This window comes from Lepus europaeus, chromosome 3, assembly GCF_033115175.1.
Source record: "Lepus europaeus isolate LE1 chromosome 3, mLepTim1.pri, whole genome shotgun sequence".
Taxonomy (NCBI): domain Eukaryota; kingdom Metazoa; phylum Chordata; class Mammalia; order Lagomorpha; family Leporidae; genus Lepus; species Lepus europaeus.
The window spans coordinates 117,819,522-117,836,733 of NC_084829.1; the positions used below are offsets into that span (position 1 = coordinate 117,819,522).

The 17,212-nt window shown below is 40.1% G+C and overlaps 1 protein-coding gene across 11 annotated transcripts in view; it reads right to left on the reverse strand.

The window, feature by feature from the left end:
• The window catches only part of FAM184A (family with sequence similarity 184 member A), a 111,258-nt gene that overhangs the window by 59,177 nt on the left and 34,869 nt on the right, over positions 1-17,212 (reverse strand). For all 11 annotated transcript variants that reach the window (XR_009865515.1, XM_062186682.1, XM_062186684.1 and 8 more), the window contains exons 2-5: positions 11,878-12,732; positions 10,701-10,836; positions 8,697-8,878; positions 5,385-5,582 (exon numbers count right to left, since the gene is read on the reverse strand). Coding sequence is in view for 10 of the 11 variants with exons in the window: in XM_062186682.1 (XP_062042666.1) it covers positions 5,385-5,582; positions 8,697-8,878; positions 10,701-10,836; positions 11,878-12,732 (1,371 nt within the window). In the remaining variant the exon portion in view is untranslated. The remainder of the gene's footprint in view (positions 1-5,384; positions 5,583-8,696; positions 8,879-10,700; positions 10,837-11,877; positions 12,733-17,212) is intronic.

A 17,212-nucleotide genomic window follows, 5' to 3' on the forward strand; every position in this document is an offset into this window, starting at 1 on the left:
GTACCAAGGGAGCTTAGCAGTTCTAAGCAGTTCAGTATTCCCATAGTGTAAGGTGGGAATAGTAACAATACAGTTCTGTGTCAGGGGACCCTGAGACAAACCCAACTTTCCTGATTTGCTAGGACTCGCAGGACTCAGTGTATAATCACACTTGTGGCTGTGACTTATTCCAGCAAAAAGATACAAAGCACAATCAGCAAAGGAAAAGTGCATTTGGGGCAGTCTGCAGGGCAACAGTCCCAAGCTCCTGAGAGCCCTTGCACATAGGACATGCTTAATTCTTCCAGCAAGTATGACAGCTCCCATGGAATGCTATCTGCTAGGAGAGCTCATGAGACACTTAGTACCCAGGTTTTTTTTGTTTTGTTTTGTTTGTTTTTAATTGTATTTTCTTCTTGGCACCAAAATTCCAGACTCCCAGGAAGAAAGCAGGTATGCCTCATAAACCACATTGTTTGCATTAACAGTTTGGGCACCGTCTTTGTTTACTTCTGTATTAATTCTTTCGCACAGGTTCTCTGCATATCAGCTTTCAGATGGGGTGAGTGATAGAGTTAGGATAGGAAATACAGCGTGATTGATAAATAATAAAGTATATGTAAGTCATCTTCAGCTAAATGTTCTCTGAAGTCAAATTTGATGTTACAGAAAGACTATTCTGGATAAAGACTGATTTCAGCTTAAGCTCAGACATGAGCTAAACAGGTTAGACAGGAATGAAGCAGCAATTTATAAACAAGCTGTCTTACTGAAAGAGAACGATATGGTAATGCTGTCATAGAGATTCTGAATATGTCCACACACGAGACATTTCATGTCACCTGCCTTTTGGCAACGATGCTTTGAAGAAAGATTTTAATACACTTAAGTGGCTTAAAGCAGGTTTTTATCTGGCTTGAAAATTAAAATTTAATGAGATGAATGGAGGATTAGGAGTGAAGTGATGAGGCAATAATGACTGATAAAGGATGCCTTGATTCTAGCATTTAAAATATAGAGGAATAAAGAAAGGCAAAGGTAGAACATATATGCACTTCAAATATGCCAGTAACAAAGAGGCCAGCCAACATGAAAAAAAGATGTAAAACTGAAAAATAATAATTAAAAATAGCTAGGAAAGAGTTTACAGAAGTGGCAGCTACCATTCAATAGTTCTCTACAAAACACCTTGAAAGGTGGATACATGCATCTTGAGTCTGTAAACATGCACATGCACCATGCAATTAAAGTTGTAAGACTGGTCCTGCACCCCATTTGGTACACAAATAGAGACTCTAAGGGGTCAGAATTGTAACTAATACCATAACAAGTCACATGCTTAAGGAATTATAACTAATGCAATGTATCCATGTCAAGTGCTTAAGAATAATTAAGCTTGTGAAGAGCTGGGTCTGTTTTATCTTTTCAGGTCCTACAGAGAAACTGTAAAAGCTTTATAGCCCTGCATGCATTCCTATGTACCCTTACTTATAAGGGTACAGTTTAAAACTTGTCATGGGATCCCAATTTCCCTTAATCAATAGGATTAAATGTTTACTGCCAATAATAAGTAAAATTATAGAAGAGTGAATGCTCCAACATGGGACGGAGTCCATACAGCAGACTCATAGAATAGCAATTACTTTAAGTAGCACTCAGTGACTTGAGTCAGCCCTAAAGGCGTTCTGGTCTGCCTAAAAAGTCCACAAGAGCATTTCAAGCATGGAAAGACAGAACATTCATGCAAAAACTGTACTTACAAGGAGGACCTCCCTGAGTGAAACCCCAGTGGAAAGAAGTGGTCATCAAAGAAGGATGTACGTTTCTCTGAAGGGAGGAGAGAACTTCCACTTTGTTTATGACCTTGTCTAAATACAGACAGAGTTTGTGGACTCAAAGGGCTTCCATAGCCTAAGCAGCTCATGTCAAGAGCCTTGAGTGATCACTGACATCATGCGTAAGAATGTTAATTGTTAGATTAACAACAGGAGTCACTGTGTACTAACCTCCCATGCAGGATCCTGTCCTCAAAGAGTTACGGTATTAGCATTAATGGTAAAACTTGATCCCAAAGATTTACTTTGTTCTAGTGTGTGATTTTTTTATTTTATTTTATTTTTTTAGTTATTTGACAGGTAAAGTTAGACAGTGAGAGAGAGAGACAGAAAGAAAGGTCTTCTTTCCATTGGTTCACCCCCCAAATGGCCACTACGGCTGGCGCTATGCCAATCCGAAGCCAGGAGCCAGGTGCTTCCTCCTGGTCTCCCATGCGGGTGCAGGTGCCCAAGCACTTGGGCCATCCTCCACTGCCTTCCCGGGCCACAACAGAGAGCTGGACTGGAAGAGGAGCAGCCGGGACTAGAACCCGGTGCCCATATGGGATGTCAGCGCCACAGGCAAAGGATTAACCAAGTGAGCCACAGCACCAGCCCCATAGTGTGTGATATTCCTAAGCATCATAAGTTTTAGTTATGTCTAAGTGACAAACCCGTTGCCTATATTTTTAGGTATTTCTTTAAAGTTTATTAACTGCCTCAAACGTGAACTCTTGGATCCGTGTCTCTGTGAAATTCCTATCTCGTATGCTTTAACATAAGGTCAGATACAGAGTATAGAATGGTTAAAAGCATCAGGACTACTAAAAAGACAGCTGAAGAGATTTCAGGAAACAGCAAAATTCTGTGGAACATGGATTCCAAGATTTGGACCCCAGGCTTTTGTATATAGCTTTAAAATACCCTGATGCAGACACTGTGCTGAACAGGGTAGCTACAAAAGTTGTTCCAAAGAATTAAGGGGCTTCTGATAGAAATTCTAACATTGGGAATTGCTGATGACAGAATTCTATGGAATCTGGATTCCAGGACTTGGATTCTAAGCCTTGTATTTGCTTAAAAAGCCCCTGACACAGACACACTGTGCTGGACAGGGGAGCTACAGAAGGTGTTCCAAGGAATTAGGGAGCTTTTGACAAAAACTCCAACTTTAGGAATTCCTGAGCAAGCCATTCATAGAAAGACCCTCTTCAGATCAGTTGAAGCTTAAATAGCAGGGACCTCACCGGGTGCTATTGAGCACGACTACCTCAGTGAAATTAGGATTAAACTTCTGCTGTTTAAGTCTTCACAGGTGAACTCAAAAGACACGCCTGACTATTCCTGTAGGCCAATGGGAGACCTTAAGTACCTCCTCAAAACAAAAAAGATAAATAAAGGCTTTGACTTTGTCACATCAAGACTGCTGAACCTTAAGGCAGACATGCTGAACCTGCCTCTTTAGATTCTCTCTGGGAACTGTTTCTGATAATAAAACTCCTAATGAGTTCTCCTATGATAATTCTCTATGCTCAAGCTAAATGGGTCTTACAATCCACATAAGGGTAACCAATCATCACCCACTATCTGGGAGTCTGTAAGATACATTCTTTTCATCTTAAGGAGTGCTCCACTTAAAACTGGTTTTGTTCCAGGTTTCCCTTTGCTAATTAACAAACTTACATGTTTCAGAACTTGACTTCTGGCAATAACTGACCATACAGGGGACTCAGACATTGGTGGTGACTGAGACTGTTCTAGCTCACAAAGCAAATTTGTTAGATGAGATAGGCAGAGACTTCCAGACCCAGGACAGGCAGGGCTTACACTACGCCCCTCATAAGCAGGAAGCAGCTATAGAAGATATGATGATTCTACACCCTTCATCATCCCTTGGGACTAAGGGAATGGAGTCTCTGAAGGGGGTATAATGTAGGCAGGTATACAGGATAAAACTGATCAGGTTTGTGAGCTGGAAGGCCATGCCTTCACCATGCCCCTGTGTGATCCCATGCCCCTACCTGGCCACATCTATGTGCCTACCGGCCAATCAGACTATTAACCACTCCCTTTTGGAAGTGGATTAAAGGCCTGGGACACGGTGGGCCCAGTCTTTTTTGCCCTTTTTTTGGCCCTCTTTTGGCTCTTTTTCCTTCTCCCCTGAACCAGTTTGCTGCTCCTGAGCCTTCAGGGTGTCACTTGCCCTATGCTTCCTGGCCTACATGCTCCACCACATGGCTGGCTTCTGGTTCTTGGTATGAATCCAGATTTCCCTCTCTCTTTTAAATAGGGCTCTCACTCTCCTATGCATTTCTCTCACTGAATAAAAAGCTGAAAACTTAAAAAAAAAATTGGTCCTAGAATAATAAGCTGACACAGAGAAAACTGCAATCACAATCTTGAGAAATTATGTCATTAAATTTTGCCTCTGGTTACATAAACATTCAATAGTAAGTTTAGAAATCAGTAACATTTCAAACAGGAAGTTTTATTTTGATTTTAAATTAAGTAAATTTAGTTTTAAGTATTTTTTTCCAACTAGTCCCATCAGAAGAAGAAATAATGAGGCAGAAGGTCTCAACTTATATCCTGTCTCCTCTACTTCATAGAACTGTGATTCTGAGTAAATCATATGGGTTATTAAACCTAATTCACTATCCACATAATAATGATACTAATCTCTAAGCCTGAAGTATTAAGAAATATAATAAGAAAGCTCTTTGTAAATTGCAAAGTGTTATTATGTGAAACATACAACAACCATCATTAATAAATGCCATGTGATGTGGTGTTTAAATGCCTTGCAGCTTGCGAGGACTGAGAACTGAATTTAAGGCTGCTTTTCACTAGCTTTGTGCACCTAAGCACGGCCCTCTTCAGCACATGGGTAGAGCAATCAAACCAGTAGCAGGGTTCTGAGGACTGAATGATATAATATATGCAAAACATTACTGGAGTGTGTGGCACACAGGAGATGGCGATCCCCAACATTTATTTATCACCATATGATTTTACATGCCTGGGAACACAGCACTTGTTCCCAACTAACCCACACAGGAACAATTTAAGATGGAGCAAATCTTTTTTCTGGCAGATGGGGAGCCTCAGCAGAGCTCTAGGGGCTGGAAAGCAAAGAGTTTAGTGAAAGGCCCAGGTCTGCCAGCTCTTTGCTCCTTCAATTACACAGTACTGTCTGTCATGTATTGCTATTAGCGAGCCGATTACTTGAGAAGGAAAACAAGCAAAAAAACATAAGGGAAGGTAACTGTCCACAACAGATGATGTATTTCAACTAGTTCAGGCTTCCTGAAGAGCACACTTATTTGGCTGTCTCACAAAGAGAGCTGAAGATCAAAGTGTATTTCCATCACAGCTTATACCAAATGGCAGTGGCTCCAATCAGCTCAGTAGACTACATCTCATGGCAAGAACTTTGGGGTATTTTACTCTCTAAATCACGATTTAAAGAACAGTTGCAAGATAGCAGCCATCAAAATTAACTAAATCATTATACCTCATTATAGGTCACACTGGACCATTGCAGAAATCCCATCAATTTACAAAGTAGTGGTAAGTTGAATTTTTACTCACCATTTGCAGTTTTTTCTTATCCCTAATTGCATTACTGTGGACAGCCTCCATTGCCATATGGTGCTTCCAAGCTAATTCTTCCAAAGTCTTAGAATGGGCCTCATTTAATTGAGTCACCTCGCCTTCCAACCTATTTTGCAGGTTTTTAAGTTCCATTTCATAATACTCTTGCTGAGTTCTTTTCGCTTCATTTACTTTCTAAAATTAAAACAAGATCAATAATTGGCACCTGCTTTTTTCATTACTGTGATTAGTATTTCTGAATATCCTATAAATATGCAAACTCGAATTGAGTGGTGGGAACTGGACTATAAAATATGAGAATAAGTAACTGGTGTGCTCAGAAAGCAATACAAGGGAATAGGCAAAACCAAAAATTATATTTTATTTTAAAAATTTATTTATTTATTTATTTGAAAGGCAAGCAACAAAGAAGGAGAGAGAGAGAGAGAGAGAGATCAATCTTCTACCTACTGGTTTACTCCCCAAATAGATGCCACAGCTAAGACAAAGCCAGGAACCAAGCACTCAATCCAGGTCTCCCACATGGTGGCAGGGGCCCAATGACTTGGGCCATTTTTTGCTGCCTTCCCAGGCACAGGAGCAGGAAGCTGGATGGGAAGTAGAGTATCCAGGACTCCAAGCAGTGCTCTGATATAGGAATGCCAGTTTTTCAAGTGGCAGCTTAATCCACTGTGCTATAATGCTGGCCCCCAAAATCAAAAATTTTAAACCAACAGATAAAATACATCATTATTAGGTCAGAACAAAAGTGAGTTTGTTCATCTGCAAGCTTAAGAGAAAAATGTTTCCTGTGTGTCAATGGCTTACTAATTAACCCTCTCAAACTGTTATTCAACACAATTTTGAGTGCCAATTACCTATCTTTTAAAGCAATCACAGTCTAGTAAAAAAAAAAAAAGAAAGAAAACGAAAAACTTCAAGAGACAGTGGTAATATGGTTTTATAGGTTCTATGCCAGGGGTTTGAATCACAAGTTGTGAGAATATACAGGAGAAGGCCCTAACCTAGAAGGAGTGAGAGCTGGGAAGGAGGAATGGAGGGAGTGAGGAAACCAGGGTCAGGGAAAGCTTTTCAGAAGAGAATAGAAGGCTGGTGCCGCGGCTCACTTGGCTAATCCTCCGCCTGCGGCGCCAGCACTCCAGGTTCTAGTCCCATTTGGGGCGCCAGATTCTGTCCTGGTTGCTCCTCTTCCAGTCCAGCTCTCTGCTGTGGCCCCAGAAGGCAGTGGAGGATGGCTCAAGTGTTTGTGCCCCTGTGCCTGCATGGGAGACCAGGAAGACCTGGCTCCTGGCTTCTGATCGGCACAGCGCGCCAGCTGTAGTGGCCATTTGGGGGATGAACCAACAGAAGCAAGACCTTTCTCTAACTCTGCCTGTCCAAAAAAAAAAAAAAAAAAAAAAAAAAAAAAAGAAGAGAATAGAAGACAGCTGAGCTGGTGATGACTTGTCCTCTCATTTAATTATCACATAAGGAAACTAAGGATGAGAAAATGTCAAAACTAAGTCCAATGTTAACCATTTCTATAGACTTCCAGCAGTTTGAAAAGTGAGAGGTAGCTAACCAGGTGCTGAAGTTTAGGGAGACAGAGGACAGAATATAGGAGAGAGATGGTGAGAGATGGGCAGGAGTCAAATGATGAGAAGGGATCTTTTCTATTAAGGTTTTTGAACTTTATTTTGAAGGGAATGAGAAATAATTAAAATATAAGTAAGTGACATGTTTTTAAAAACAATCACTTGGTAGCAGGCTAGTAAACTCATTGAATGTAGGGGGAACAGTTTAGGAGGTTGTGACCATATGCCACAGAAACAACGACAGGTACCTAAACCTAGCACCTGTGAATGGCATGGGAGGGAGGGAATGGAATAAAAATATACTAAGGGCTTAGAACACTGGCAAAACTAGGTAGACTGTGATATAATGGGTTGAAATAAGCAGTAAAAGAAATACAGTACTTTTGCAGGGAGAAAAGTTCTGGGCATGCTGACTTTATGTGTGTGCAAAATCACAATGACGGTATTTGGTGGAAAGTGAGATGGATAGGTGTCAAGTTCATGGGGAATATCTGATCAGTATCCAGGGATTTAGGACCTATCAGTGAACAGGGAACAGCTGACATTACTGGGATGGATGAGTGTGTGGAATGAGAGGAAAATCCTGGGAACACCAATGGAAGGAAACAGATGGAGGAAGGGAAATCACAAATAAGACTGCAAGGCCAAGGTTAAAGGGGACACATGAGAGAACCTGAAACCTAGCAGAAGGGAGATGCTGGGAATCAGTGCATGGTGGGCAGGTCAGAAAATAAGAGCCATCATGTCCAGGAACCAGGACAACACTGGGGCTACGGTGAAGGCAGATATTGCAGGGCAGCAGAGACAGCAGATGGGCAGATGCTTTTTCTATGCTGAATTCTTGAGCAAAGAGGGCAGAAAAATTCTTTTTTTTTTTTTTTTTTTTTTTTTTTGTGACAGGCAGAGTGGATAGTGAGAGAGACAGACAGAGAGAAAGGTCTTCCTTTTTGCCGTTGGTTCACCCTCCAATGGCTGCTGCGGCCGGCGCATCTCGCTGATCCGAAGCCAGGAGCCAGATGCTTCTCCTGGTCTCCCATGCGGGTGCAGGGCCCAAGGACTTGGGCCATCCTCCACTACCTTCCTGGGCCATAGCAGAGAGCTGGCCTGAAGAGGGGCAACCGGGATAGACTCCGGTGCCCCAACCAGGACTAGAACCTGGTGTGCCAGCGCCGCAAGGCGGAGGATTAGCTTGTTAAGCCACAGCGATGGCCGAGGGCAGGAAAATTCTAAAACTCCTACTTGGTATTGTGAGGATCTGAAGAACTGGAATTAATCTTCATCAATTATAGTACACATGATGTCTTATTTGCTTAATCCAGAAATTCAGTGCATTGGCCTATAAATTTTGAAAGCTGAGGTTTGATATCTTCTTCAGTTTTATAGAAATGTGCAAGGTATATTTCATTTATAGGAAAACACATATGACCATAAATGTACATCTCATTGGATTAGCAGTTTATTGAATTTCTGATTTGGAAAAGGTTGAAATTAAGTTTTTAATCATAGCTTATTACCCACATATTCTGCACATACATGCAATATGGAGTAGTCTAACTGTACACTGATTATTGCTCAAAATAAAAAAAACACAGCTATAAGAAATGTACTGTTACCTTAGAGTAAGGGTAAACACACCAAATACATCAAATCTGAAACACAGAAATGGCACTGCTCTTCCTTCTCTTTTGGGGGAAGATGAAACTTCATTCCTTACCTTCTCCAGTTCCAGAATCTGCTGCTTTTGCTCTTCATCCAGACTTTGAGTTTTGCTCTGCAAAAAAGCTCTTTCCTCTTCTAGCTGAGATAATTTCTCATTGGCTCTTGATTTTTCTGATTCTAAATCTTTAATTGTAACCTCCTGGGTCATTTGAGTTGCTTGAAGCATTCCAATGTGACCTATGCCCCCACCAGAAAATTTCTTCAGTTAGAATATCTACTATGCAAAACAGCTTACATTTGCATGCACAATTGTACTTTATCTCTAAGTAAAATAAATTGCCCACAAGTACCCGTTTTCACAAGTACCCATATTTGCCATGGGAAAACTTCTTACTAACTAGATTAATTTAAATTAGAAAATCTATTTTCACATCACTGATGCTGTGCCAATACCTGGTACCATTACACTTGTTTTGTTTTGTGCAGACTGAAGGCTACACAAGTCAATAGAAGCAAATCCCAGGGGATTCATACAAAAGTCCACTGGAAATAACATAAGGTAAGAGAGGATGTACTGACTAATGCTGTGGAACCAAAAGGAGAAATTTGCTCTGCTCTAATCTCTCTTTTTTTTTTTTTCAAATTCTGACATAAAGAAGAAGAAATATGTATGCAGGGAACAAAGATAGCAGACAGTGATTTGGTTGAATGTGAATTTGCTTTAGACAAGAGACTAGATAAAAAACAGAGAAGGACAGCAAGGTTATGAGAAAATAAATGACAAGAAACCACAGGGGTGGGGAAGGTATCAGAAATGAGGAGACTTAGAAGAAATGTGTGAGAAAGGGTCCCACAGAAAGCATGGTTTGGGGCAGTGGCTCTCAAAGTGCCAGTACCAACATCTCCTGGAAACTCTTGTCAGAAACACAATACATGTCACATCCACCCCAGAATGCTGGGGACAGGATCCAGTGCCTGTGGTTTCACAAGCTCTCTAGGTGATTCTGATGTGCGCTAAGGGATATTAAAAGCCCCACCTTAAGGGAAGGGCGATCTGGGATTCACTGATGAGTCAAGCAAAATCAGATGAGGTCCTCAAAGAACCAGCTCACACAGCTCTGCTGGCCCACTGAACACCCAGACAAAACACAACTCCAGACTGACACAGGCATCTACCTCCTCCACCACTTCAGAGTAGCAAACTCAACTTTAAAACAGCTCAAACAGCTCAAGCCCAATGGAATGAGGTGCTATATCTTATATAAAGTGAAATCCCTCAAAATGTATGTTTTCAAAGGAGATTGATTTCATTTTTATTTCCTTTTTTTTTTAAATTACACATTGACAAAAATATAACTTTATATGTATGGAGTACAAAGTCACATTATGGTATTTGAGTACAATGTATGAATCAAACCAAGAACTCATTCCCCACCACAAATATCTGATGTATTTCATGGTGAGATCCACCCTTCCAGCTGACACTCAAGCGTACAGTCCTCAACTATCAACCACACTCACCTAGCTGGGCAACACAGGCTTTTTTTTTTCTTTCTTTTTTAGTCACACCTACAACTCCCATCTTATCTGGGCTTTGCACCCTTTGGGTTTTTATCTTCTGATTCCCTCTACACCTCCCTAGTCTCTGGTAACCACCATTATATCCTCTGCTTCTGTGAGTTCAATTGTTTTTTATTCCATTTATAAAGGAGAACATGTGGTATTTGTTTTTCTACCTTTGGTTTATTTCACTTTAGTATAATATTCTCCAGTGGCATCCATTTTGTCACAAATGACAGAATTTCTTCCTTTTTAAAGTCATTTTTCTTTTAGTGACTGATTACTGTGGTTTTACATGTTAACTTTAATATATAAAAGTATATTCCTAAAAACAAAAATAAGTTATCATCTGCTTATCTTATGTTTAAAGCTCAAGTCCTTGAACACATTTACTGTCCAAATAATTGTTTAAATCTTGGAAGAAAAGACCAATTTTGTCTTGACTGCACAAGTGTGGGGTTAAGGTAAGCATTGTAACAGAAACTGTGGTCAGACATACTAGCTTTGAGGACGAGATCTGAAGCTTGCTGTTGCAAACGTTCTCTGGCAGCTGCTAGCTCACTTTCCACTTCCTTGTGCTTGCTTAATAAGGCCATTTCTCCCTCCTTGGCTTCATCAAGCTGTTTCTGAAGAACCTAACAAACATTGAATAGCCATTATTAAAATTCAGGAATGATACCAAGCTAAAGAATTCATTAAAAGTATAAGTATTAGCTTTCTTTCTCTTATTCAAAATTCCTATTCAACTATACCAGAGATTTAAATCTGTACATATTGGGTTACTTCAAAAGTTTATGGGAAATAGAATTTAAAAATTATGCTTGCTTTGCCGCAAAAAATTTTGAAAGCCATACTTTTTCACAATGGGCACTTTCCATGAACTTTTTGAAGACCCCAGGTATTGGTGACAATTATAACTTGATATTTTCACAAGTCAAATCACCTAATGAGGAAAGACTATTTTATCCTTTCAAATCCATTCTAGTGATGCACATATTTTTAAAACATAGCTATAAAATTATTTATGCCAATAAAGCAAAACTTGGAGAGACTTGCCTTTATTTTCTCAGACTTGTGCCAGACATCTAGTAAAGTATCGTTTATAAGGTAATCAATATTTTGTTCAATGTCTGAATATCTACTAATGAGTAGACCATTACTCATAAATGGAAAGAAAAAACACATAATTAGATCCTCAGCCCAATATTTTAACTCTCTTAAACCAGTTATGAAAAACACTAACATTTCATTTCAATAAAATTCTTTCCAAAGTAATCAGTAAGGTATCTAAGATTATATTTTGGGGATTTTAATATCTGAAATTCTGAAATAATAGGAACAGGGTAATAAAATGATCCCTTCATTGCTTTTTCTCATAAAGGAAAAGCAACAAAAGGCAAATTGAAAAACGAAAAGTTTAAATGTTAGGAATGAAAGGAAGCTAATCTTAAGCCCACAAGACTGCTCTCCAGTCTACAGAATAAATACGAAGGGACCTGAAAGAGTACATGGAATTAAATTAAAAGGTAAGTTTATTTTGGCGCAAAAAATCTGGAAATTCATGCAGAGGTTTTGTCATAATATGCATTTTTCATGAACCTTTTGAAGACCCTTCGGAGAAGAGGAAACTCTTGGGGGAAAAGCCCCAGGTGCTGCATGCACTGTTCTGTACTTACCTGGACATTGTTCTCGGCTGCAGCAAGAGCCACCTGAAGCTTTTGGCATTTGTTCAGAAGACTCCCAGCTTCATCCTGCACCATTTGTAACTCTGTCTTTAATTTTCCTATGGTTTTTCGTAAAACTGCTTCTTGTCCCTGAAATTCTTTTCTAAGATCAGCCTCTTTCTCTTTGCTAGCCTGCAGGCTCTCCGCTGTAAAGAGCTGTGACCGTTTCAGGGTATCAAGCTCCCGTTCATAAAAGGACTGAGCTTTATTCAACTTGCCTTCATAATCCTCGATTAGCTTTTTCTTTTCAAGCCTTAGCTCTTCCAGGGTTTTGTTTAAGGCCTCCACCTCCACTCTGTGCCGCTCCTCAGCCTCCTCCTGCCCTTTGTTCACCAAGGCACCGTGATCCTGCTGTGACTTCAGCAGCTCCTGGATCTCCCGTCTGTGAGCGGTTCGCAAGCCTTCCAGGGCCAAGCGTTTGTCTTTTTCAAACTGCACCTGAAGTTGTCCAAAGCTCCGTAATCGTTCTTCAAACTTCCTTCTAATCTCTTCAACCTCTCGGGACATGGTAACTACACGCTGCACGTGCTGGGCTTCGGCACACAGTTGCATGTCTTCAACTCTATGCTTGTAGGCTTCAAATTCCGTCAAAGCCTGCTGCTTCATTTTGATATGATCTTCTAAGGATGCCTCCAAAACTTGAATCTTCCTCTTTAGGTCTAATTCTTCTGTTACTTTACTTTTATACTTCAATATTTTTTCTCTTGTTTCTGCAAGAATTTGTTGGATTTCTTCTTCATGAGCATCTTTGAGGGCCTGAATTGCAGATTCATGCTCATCATTTTTAGTGTTTAAAGCATATATCACCTGCATGGTTTTGAAGAAGAAAGGGAGGATTAAGTAAATCATATGATTTTCTCACATGGCATTAATTCTTTCATTTGGATTGTTTTCCCCCCATCAACACAATATCGCTAAATGTTACAAATACTAAAACTTCAAACAATTGTTTTTGGACTTAACAGTGATTTTCTTGGTCAATTTCTGACTTAGCATAATCTTAAGATTTGGATTTTAAGACTTATAAATTATGATTTTAATGTGCTGAAAATTAATGTATAACTACAAAATAAACAGTGAGAAAGAAAGGGACAAAGGAGTTCTCCATTTGGCCCACTGTAGCCAAGGGTCTGTGGAATGGGAGAAAAGCTTCATTAAGTCTCTATCCTACACTGCTATCCTAGAGATAAGAGGAGCCTTATATTAATATGGAATAGGCAGGCAGGCAGGCAGCCAGTTTAGGTTCTGCGAATTCGGAGGTACCTGCGAGTCACAAGCCCTGGTCCCATGTGTAATACTGTCCTACTTATCAAACGCCCCTTTTCCTGGGATTCATGTGTTTCATCCGGGACTTGAGGGGAAGATACCATGAAAATATGTGTATAAAGAAACATGTGGAATTTTATGGAGGTATCATAAAATTCCCAGGTGGCTTAATTCCTATAGAGGCACCTACCTCCAACCTCATTAAAGAGGCCAACAACTGGTAGGAGCTCTCCCTTCCATTGCAGACCACCAATGAAGGAGGTGCTGGAGTGCTCCTCTGTTTCCCTCCCCCCATCCTTTTCTTCCTTTTGACTCACTGCTCACTCATGATGACTTCTCTGTATAGGGTGACCCATGCTCACATGTGAGTGTGTTCACTCTCACCTTTTGAATAAAACTTTATCACTCTGTACACCTTAAACATTCCTGTACTTGGAATGCTTCTCTAGGTACAAGGCAAGAGCCTAAAAAAAAAATAATCGACTCCCCCACTTCAGCATTAGGGGAAGCCCTAAGCTCTAAGTCTTCTCCAAAGCTTCTTTTATGTGCTTAAGGTTCTGTTTAAATATTTTAATTTTTAAATTTTCCTATGCTAACTCTGCGTGGTTTGGTTTTAAAGTTGATAATCTTTCATATTTCTCCAAGCCTCTTTAGGAAATCTAATTAGCACATTTCACAGATCAAATGCTGTACTTTTACTCACTGCCTTATCTTGTCTTTGCCCCTAAGCAAGATCATTTGGAGAGCCATAGTATTTTGGGTACAGGTCTTTATTTTAATTTTAGTACTGGAATTTTAATGATAACACTAAGAGTTCCCCAGCCTCAATTCCAAATGGCAACATATTCCTGAAAAAGTCACACTCTTCTTCCTCTTTTTCATTCCCTTAATTCCCTCCATCATACTGCTCTGCTGCAATGGTGCAACACTGATAACTGTTACTTAAGGATAGAGACATGCCAGCTTTATCTTAATGTAAAAAGATGTGACACAATATAACTCAATAATCCAGAAGCCAGAAATTACTGTCCTGGAGATTTGCTCATTTTAATGTGATCTTGCTCTTTAGTAATGAATCTTAGCACCAGGCACCAGAAACTACAAGTAAGATACAAGCATTGTCAATTTTTGTACTTCCTTATGCAGCCTGAAGCAGTTGAGGATTCTACTGGCTCTGCAAAAATCCTTGGAAATTTCAAATTCCACTTGCTAAGTATAGGTTGGCACCCTCTCACCCTGCGGCTGCACTTGAAGGATCCATTTTTATCAGAAGCAGGATATTCACTCTCCCCATCCAGGGCTTCTGTCTTCCAGAACCAGTCCCCTGTCCATACACTGCTTGGTCTGCTGTAAGTATTCTGAGATGCAATCATACCAAAGGCAAAAAGATTAAGAGGTAGCACAGCTACCCTTTTTCCTGAAAGGTCCATGGAAGAAGATGTGCACAAACCAAGTAATTATCCACAATTTCTCTGTTTTGTTTTTTGTCTTTTTGTCAAAATCTCAACTCAAAATCATGTCCCTCATGAGCTAATGCAGATCTCATGGAGGAATTCTTTCATTTTTATATTTAAGCTTTAAAAAGGTAGCATACAACCAAAGAAAGTTGAATAACTTCCAATTCTTATCTCCTAGAGTCACACCTGCCCCCAAGTCAATGGCCAGGCAAGGCTGAAGTGGGTCTGTATATCTGGTCTCTGACCTCCCTCCTCAGTTCCTGACTTAGGGCTTTTAAGACCTTTATAACTCAGTGATCATGTCATCTGACACAGAATTTCTAAATCCTTCGAAATTCCCTGTTGGAAATTTTGTTCTAATGAAATGACCCTTGATCATCTGGATCCTGGAGAGCCTCAGGATGAGGGCTGGTTGCCAGAGGCATCAACCATGGGACTAGAAGATTAGAATTTTGAACACCAGGGAGGAGAGAAGGGCTAAAGGTTGATCAGGTCACCAATGGCCAATGATTATTAAATGAATCACACCTGCATAATGAAGCCTCTATTAATCCCCAAACAACAAGGCTTTGTGAGCTTCCAGCATCCTGAACACACAGAGGTACTAGAAGGGTGGTATGCCCAGGAAGGACATGGAGACTTCACAGCCCTCTCCAAAGACCTTGCCCTATGTGCCTATTCCATCTAGTTGTCATCCTCATGTTTCTCCTATCTTTTAGAACGATTAAGTAAAGATAAATATTTGAGTTCTGTGGACTGTCCTAGCAAATTAATTCAACCCAAGAAGGGAGTTGTGGGAACCTCTGACTTATTGCCCATTGGTCAGAAGCAGAAGCCACAACCTGGGGCTTGCAGCTGGCATCTCAAGGGGGATCTTTCTTGTTGGGTTGAGCCCTTAAGCTGCGGGCTGGGACACTATCTCCAAGCATAGTGTCAGAATTGAATTAGAGGACACTCGGTTGGTATCCATTCAAGAAACAGGTGTTAGTAGAAAACCTGTACACAATTTGATGATTGCAGGTGAAATGGTCTGTATTGTACTGAATGTAAGAATAGGAAAAGCATGGCCGGTGCCACGGCTTAATAGGCTAATCCTCCGCCTGTGGTGCCAGCACACCAGGTTCTAGTCCCGGTTGGGGCGCCATATTCTGTCCCGGTTGCTCCTCTTCCAGTCCAGCTCTCTGCTGTGGAGGATGGCCCAGGTCCTTGGGCCCCTGCACCCCCAAGGGAGACCTGGAGGAAGCTCCTGGCTCCTGGATCAGCTCAGCTCCGGCTGTTGTAGCCACTTGGAGAGTAAACCAGTGGATGGAAGACTCTCCCCTCCTCCCTCTACCTCTGCCTCTGCTTCTCTGTAACTCTGCCTTTCAAATAAATAAATAAATCTTTAGGGGAAGAAAAAAAAAAGGAAAGTAAAAAAAACAGCTGACAATAGGGGTCAGGTGACTATCATCTGCAGGCCAAATATGGCTGCTGCTTATCTTGGTAAACAAAGCTTCATTGGCTATGTCCATTTGTTTATGTATTGCCTGCAGACAATCCCCTCTACAAGAGCAGTTGTAGAAAAGTCATTATTTGTGACTCCTTTTCTATTCTAGGCATAGGCAAGCAACCTAATCAGCCAACACTGGCAGCCAAAAACAAGAAAGATAAAAGATTTGAACTTGCACTAACATTGTTTACTCTCTACTAAATGGTCCAGTATTCTTCCACTATGATTCATACACTGAAAAATTCAATTGTGCTGTTCTCAAAGCATAGAAAATCAATGTATCTATATTCATACTGACCATATAATGGTATCTTCCAGGAAAAGCAATGTTAAAATCAGTTTCTAAAAACTTAAGAACAAAAAGATGACAAGGGCAATGATAAATTAATAGTGCTCTCATAAGTGATCATTTGAAATATGTCACTATTAAGTTATAATATTTTAAAATGAGAATGCTACATATGAAATTGCAAGTTAAGTTTAACTGGATATGATATTTCCCAATTGTTCATTGTCTATACATTATAAAGGTAACCATTAATCAGAGTATCTGTCTCTGATTACTACTTCTTAGAGCAACATAATTAAAAAGTCATATATTCTAAGTTTTTTAAATATTAAGGATCCCATTTATTCTACCGTAGTGATACCATTGTTAGCAGATCAACCTATCACTGAAATCGTTTTTTCTTTAAGATTTATTTATTTATTTGAAAGGCCAAGTTACAGAAAGACAAAGAGACACAAAGAGAGAAGGAGATCGTCCATCCATTGGTTCACTCCCCAAATGGCTGCAGGAAGTTGGATTAGAAGTGGAGCGGGGACACAAGCAGGCATTCATGGGATGCCAGTGTTGCAGGTGGCAACTGAACCCACTGTGCCACAATGGTAGCCCCTGAAATTTTTTAAAATAATGTTATATAATTATTTTTTTGAAAAATATAAATCACTAAAACATGGTAAGTCTTTTTTTCTGTTGCATCATTTATTTATGGAAGGTTGAGGCTAATTTAACTTCAGTAAATGATCATAATCATCTATGAAATTAGCTACTATTTTCCAAATAGGAAAAGGA